This window comes from Petaurus breviceps, unplaced genomic scaffold (genome assembly GCF_028583685.1).
Source record: "Petaurus breviceps papuanus isolate PSGF00001 unplaced genomic scaffold, PetGlider_PUasm1.0 90994, whole genome shotgun sequence".
In the NCBI taxonomy this organism is placed as follows: domain Eukaryota; kingdom Metazoa; phylum Chordata; class Mammalia; order Diprotodontia; family Petauridae; genus Petaurus; species Petaurus breviceps.
In genome coordinates, this window is record NW_027187393.1 from 3,751,998 (window position 1) to 3,758,622 (window position 6,625).

At 41.4% G+C, this 6,625-nt stretch overlaps 1 protein-coding gene across 1 annotated transcript in view; it reads left to right on the plus strand.

The window, feature by feature from the left end:
* FLT4 (fms related receptor tyrosine kinase 4) overlaps positions 1-3,597 on the plus strand; it is a 105,184-nt gene extending 101,587 nt beyond the window's left edge. The window contains exons 29-30 of the mRNA XM_069077770.1: positions 575-660; positions 1,835-3,597. Of these exons, the coding sequence (XP_068933871.1) occupies positions 575-660; positions 1,835-2,054 (306 nt within the window). The 3' untranslated portion in view covers positions 2,055-3,597. The remainder of the gene's footprint in view (positions 1-574; positions 661-1,834) is intronic.
* Positions 3,598-6,625: the final 3,028 nt, after the last annotated feature.

Below are 6,625 nucleotides of genomic sequence, written 5' to 3' on the forward strand. Positions count from 1 at the left end.
ATGATGAGGATATAAATAGAAAATCAAAACAAGCCCTGTTCTCTAGGAGCTCACTTTCTAATAAGGGGACAATACATAAAGAAGGTTTCAGCTACAAGTCAGATGGAAAAGTCCTGTGGTCCTTAAGGTACAGTAGAAAAACAGATGATAATACATCTTTATACCATCTACATTGATAAAACTATTCATTTCTGAAGTTGAGTCATTTGAGAACATGTAGTGATTTTTGTCTTTCTCTGTATCTTAGCACAGTGCCCAATTATTTAGTACTTAGTAATGCTTGCTGACTGATTGACTGAGTGAACACTGTCTCTGGAGCCCAAGGCCCCTGAGTTCAGATACCACCTCTGACACTTACTATTTTGACCCTGGGAAAGCCATTACAACTACCTGGGCCTCAGTTTCTCTTTCTGTAACTAGATAGTCTCTGAGGCCCTTCTAGCTATAGATCTGTGATTCCCTGATCCTTCCATGGGATGGACATCCTTGCCTTTCTTCCCCACTTGTACTTCAATATAGAGCTTTTTGGGGAGACCTGTAAGAGGGATGAAGCTTGCTTCCTCTTTTTCTATAGGAAAACCAAACTGATAGTGGAATGGTCTTGGCCTCTGAAGAATTTGAGAGGATAGAAAACAGACACAGAAAAGAAGGTGGATTCAGGTAACTGCAATTCACGAGCTCTATGTTCTTCTTTGTCTACATCATAGTGAGTGATAGACTCCTAAGTCTGAACTACAGAGGATCCCTTCTCACCTAACATGGGGGTCCCCTCTCCAACTGTATAAAAAGGGTAACTCAATTCAACTCAGTTTTTTAAAAGTTAACTTTTATTCATGCTTTTTGTCTTTTCATTATGGTCATTCCCCACTAGGCAGATCAAATCCTCCCTCCCTGAGAAAAAGAAAAACAAGTAAGCAAAAATATCTGCTATAGATATCCACTATTTTACCTAGTAGCTCCTACCTCCCTGATATATAGGAGAAGGTTTCATTGTTTCCAGGATCTTCATTATTTTTTCCCATTACTCAGGTCAATAAAATACACTTGTTGATCTGTAGTATATGCGATACTGTGTTTTAAAAAACAAAACCCGGGACAACAGACACTAGCTGTGTAATGCTGAGCATATCAATTAACCTCTCTGGGTCTATTTCCTCATTGATGAAATGAAGGATATGGACTTTAATATCCCTTCCACTCTGAATCTAAGATCCTATGATGGCAGCTATGCAAATAGAGAAAGAAAAGAAAAGGGGGAGGATGATATTCTGTACTTATAATGACCAAGTTTGGTATCAGAGGAAGGATGAGAAAATATAATTTTCTCCCTTCTTTGTAGAGGTGGGGGACACTAGGTATGGAACATTACATATGCCATGAACAGTTGATGTATTGTGAACTTTTTCCTCCTTTTCTCTTTTATTTTTTATGACAAGAGATGACTCTGGGTAGGAGATCAGAGAGGAGAATAGTGAGAAATTAAAGTAATGTAAACATAAGATAGTAATACCTTCTAAAGAGTTTCTTTTTTAAAAATGACCCTGAGATAAGCAGGTGAAGGAGCTAGGACATTTTCCTCTTCGTGATAGAGAGCCACTGAAGAGTTTGGGGGTTCTTCTGAGCATATTGTTAAGGAATGTGATCACATTAAGCTGGCAGTCATGCAGAATGGATTAGAGAAGCCAGAGATGCTCATTTCCTACTGAATGGCACACTCCGCCATTCTCTTCAAGAGCAGAGCCTTCACCTTAGCGTCCTACCCTTTGAGTCTAAGAAGCTTAGATGAATCTGAATCAGGAAAGTCCTAAGCTCCTCTTTTCTACCTCTTTTGCAGCTGTAAAGGCTCTGGAAGAAACATGGATCAGACAGGGGAGCGATTAGCCCTGAGAGGCAGATGCCAGCCATCCTACCAGATACCAACTGCTGGTCAGACATTTTATAACAGTGAATATGGAGACCTGTCAGAACCCTCTGAGGATGGTGACTCTACCCCTCCAGGAGAGGCAGCTAGTCCCCCAATCCTCCAAGCCTCCTTCTTCTCAGATCAGTATTAAAAGAAGCAATGAGACCACAGAGACACCTGGGGGGGTGTTGGTGGGGGGATGGAGAGATTGAGGAAGGCATTAGCAGTGGAAGGGGGGTAAATGCTTGAGATCAAACTATTTGCCAGAAAAGACCTGATAGTTGCCAAACTTCTCTGTCTTGGAGTTCTTCCTGACTTACTGTTTCCTTGGATTTTTTTAATTACTCCCCTCTGGGAGTAATTTTTTCCCAGCAAAATAGAAAACAAATACCAGAAACTCTCGAAGACAGCAGCACTAACATAGCATGTCCACAGCCTGAGCAGATACCACAGTGTTCAGGCAGACAAGGAAGACTGGGGACCTTTCTAGACTCCAGGAAAACAAGCCAACCCTTCAGAAATTCACCAGCCCCTTCTCCATCATAATATCCTTTTGTATATGACCCAGGGTTGCTTCTCATGAGGAGATACTGCCTATAGGAGACATGGATATCTTCGTTGCTATCTTAAAATGGCAAATTAGGAATTTTTGTGATTTGGGAAAGAAAAAGACCTTTGTTTTCTGTATTCCCTGATAATTCATATCACAACTGGCCATCCCATACCACATGGACAATCATCTTGGCAGTGACAAATCTGTTACTAAAAATAGCTAGATCAAGCCTGCATTAACTTGTGAATGTTTACTAGAAAGAAGACAGATCCCATTCAAGGAGATGGAATTTTGCATGTGCAAATTTAGGGACAGTTTTCACCACAACCAAGAGCTTCCTTTCAATGAACTTTAGAGGCAAAACAGAGCCTGGAAAAGCATATCTGAATCCAAACAGCTATTGTAACTCAGAAACAAAACATCAAATACCATTACAACATGAAAGTTTCTAACAAAAACATTTCTAATGTAAAAAAATTTTTTTTTAATAATCCTGGGTGTAACAAAATTTCAGTACAACAGAAGACTCCAAACAGAGTTTGTTGTAACAGAATCTGTCCTAACAGTCAGGATACCAATAAGAACTTCTCAAAGATATCCCTCACTCACAGAAGTCCCAACCAAGCTTCTGGCCTCATTTCCTATGGATGATGTCTTGAGCTCCATCTGTTATGGTGTTCAGAAAGGTGATGCCCTAATTGAGGAAATACTCATCTGAAACCAATGGAACTTGAGAGGCATCTGAAAGCCATCCTGAGAACCAAGACTCCACTCCCCTTTGTCTCCCCCACCTCTTTCTTATCTCTTCTCCCCTCCATCTCCTTATGGACCAAGGAGACCATCACAAAATGTCTTTACAGGAGCACACCAGGAGTATTCACAGAGAGACCTTTAGAATAAACAGTCTGCGGGTTCTCTTTCATCTCCTCCAATGTCACGTGGTCTTTTTCCACCTGGAATTCCAGAACATTCCTTATCAAAAGACATTCCCTTTACCCTCCCATATTCTCCATGCCATACCGAGTGCTTGCAGGACAGGCTTCTGTGTATAGAACGAAGGGTTTTGTTATATCTGATATCCTTCCTCCAGATTATAGTTTTACTTTATAATGCATTGAATACATTTATTCTGAGTCTATAACCCTCATTGTCCGTATGTTTTCGACCCTGATTGGCAACTGGTGGACTGGTCAAAGAGATCGCATTATTTAGTCGCTATGAGGGTTTGCTGGAATTTGCACAGCTCTTTTCTGTTTAGTGACATTGATGATTTGTGTGGAAAATAACACAACTACATTCTTCTCCAAAACACATATTAAAGGCATACTCACTGCCTTTTGGTGTTAGCTCCTCTTCCACTTGCATACACAAGAATGTACTGAGTGGAGAAAGGGGGAAATTACCCTTTAAAAACATGTTCTTTTGAAATTACTAAGCATACTTTAATAATAATCATCATGATCAACAAAAAGTATTTACAGAGTACCTACTGTGTGCTAGGCACTGCATATATAAAGACAGAGTAGTGCCTGCCCTCAAGAAGCTAGCTTTCTTTTGGGTGAAACAACATGTATACATATAGGAACATACAAAATACTTGGGAGCAGGGAGGTCAGCAAACCTGTGATTTCATCAGTAAAGAGAACTCACAGTGAAGAAAACTACCAATAGCAGGTATATAACTGCTCTGTAATTTATAGTTGTTCCAAGATAACATGGAAGTTAAGCGACTTGCCCAGGGTCACAGAGACAGGTCTTCCTAATTATATTGTCTATCCATTACACCAACAAACAGATTTTCCAAGATATATACAAAGTAAGTAGATGATTTTGAATAGCAGAATGGTTGGGAATGGGAAGAAGCACTAGCAGCTGGGAAAGGAGGAGGGGGAATGGAGATCAAGAAGGCCCTTATGCTTTGAAAGCAGCCTTCCTCATTCTAAAGGGTCAAGTTCTGGAGTAAAAATAGGAATGTCAGTCTTTTGCTCACTACAGTCACCCCTGACATGCATGTGATACTCAAATAAAAATGTTAAACATACATTGCATTACAAAAGGGAACACTGTTTCCATACATTTTTCCAGTTCTCTGCAGCCTGAGTCACATAGCCCTGCCTTGGATGCAAAATAGTTCAGCAGAAGCACAGAAGTGAGAGCTTTGAAGCCCTGGGTCCAGATGTGCTGGATAATGGCAGTCCATTATAACTGAAACTTATTCATTTGGCATTTACAGGCACCCAGCAGGGAGCATAAAGCACAAAGCAAAGCCTATCCCTGCCCCTGGGAGAACTGAAAGGTCTAAAATCTTGTGGGTTTTTAGGATTCAACTGCCTACCTCCATTGATAGAAATGTTAGACCTCCAGATCCTCTATATTCTTCTTTTCTTTTCTTTTTTTGAGAAGGGAAGGCAAGGCAATTGGGGTTTAAGTGACTTGCCTAAGGTCACATAGCTAGTAAGTGTCAAGTGTCTGAGTTTGGATTTGAACTCAGGTCCTCCTGACTCCAGGGTTCTCTATTCACTATGCCTCACATACTCTTATTTTCAAAGGGAATCCCATCTGGATTCATCCCACCCCATACTTCTCTGTTGTTTGTCCTTCCATCTCGAAGAGGACCATGAACATCAGGGAGGTAATGCCATGACATGTAAGTGAATTGGATTTAAGTGAGGGAGGGAGGGCTATGCAAAGTCACCAACCTCACTTTTACCTCCGGAGCCATCTGGGCCCAATGGTGGGATATAGATCAGAAGAACTGGAGATGGCCCTATCCATACATCTCTACATCCTGAGTGTACCCTTCAGTATGCCTGCCACACCCAGTTGCTGGAGATAAATTGGTCTGGTTATGGATAGAAAAGATAATTAAGTAGATGTCATAGGGGAAGGGGACATCACAGGATAAATATCAAATACTTAAAAGATCATCATGTGACATAGGGATTAGACTAATTCTGCTTGTCCCCAGAGAACAGAACTAGAAACAAGAAGGCAAGAATTTCTTCAGCACAATGCTAAGTGCTATGGATACAAATACAAAAGTAACAGTCCCATCCTTTTAGGTTCATACTTTCTATGTTTCTCTCCATATGTTACTTTTCTAATATCTATATTGGGCAATACAACACGCTCACAGACAAGTCTGCTTAGAATGGGGGAAGGGCACACTTACAATGGAGGGAGCTAGGAAAGGCCTCTTAAAGGTGGTGGTACTGCTTGAGCTGAGTCTAAATGGGAGCTAAGCATTCCAAGAAATGAGAATTAAAAGGAAGAGAGGAGGCAAAGGTAAAGAGGAAAGAAAGCAATGGGGGGGCTAGGTGGGAGTTACAAAGAAGCAAATTTAGAAGTGATAGAACTTCCTAACAACTTAAACTATCCCAAAGTGCAGCAGCTACATTGGGAGGTTCCTCAAGCAAAGGCTAGAGGATCTCTTGACATGAATACCTGGAAGGCATTTTTGTTTGAATAGATGCTTCTGAGGACCCTTCCAACTCTGAAATTCCATGATTTTGCAGCAAAAGAAATTAAGGCACTCAACTTTAACTTTTAAATAAGAGCTCCCAAATTTTACAATGGCTGTGAGGTCAAGCTGGGAGCCATTTTTTTCAGGTTGGTTTACCAGGTAAAGTAAATTTTACAACAGATTCAGAAGAAAGGTGCTGTCAGGTTTGCAAAGGAGAGGTTCCCCTGTCCTGGGCACCTATTCTGGTGTTCATCAGGGCCAGGGTGCATTATACCCAAGGTGTGATTGCACTGGCCAAGATTACTAGGTCTGACTGGGCATCATACCTGTGATGCATCAGTCTAGTCCTGGATCAGGGAGCTAAGGTTAGAGTCTAGAAGGAAAAGCTTCTAAGAGAAGAACTAATGGGTCCATAAGGCCCGTTAGAGAGCCAAAGAAATTCTAGCCCAAGGCTTTTGATTCTATGGCTATGATTTTCCAGAGAGAAAAGAGTTTGCTTCAATCCCACCCTCACAAAAGAACCTTCAAGTCCATCTCTGAGTGGGAAGCTGGCCATATTAGGGAGGAAGGTGGGATACTGAGTGCTAGGTCTGAGTAGGCAGAGGGGCTCTGGAGGTCGAGGGCCCAGGTTTGTGGGAGACCTTGCTTTCCTTGATTTCTAAATATTCATCCAACCCTGGCCCAAGGCAAAGGGAGGTCATGAAGA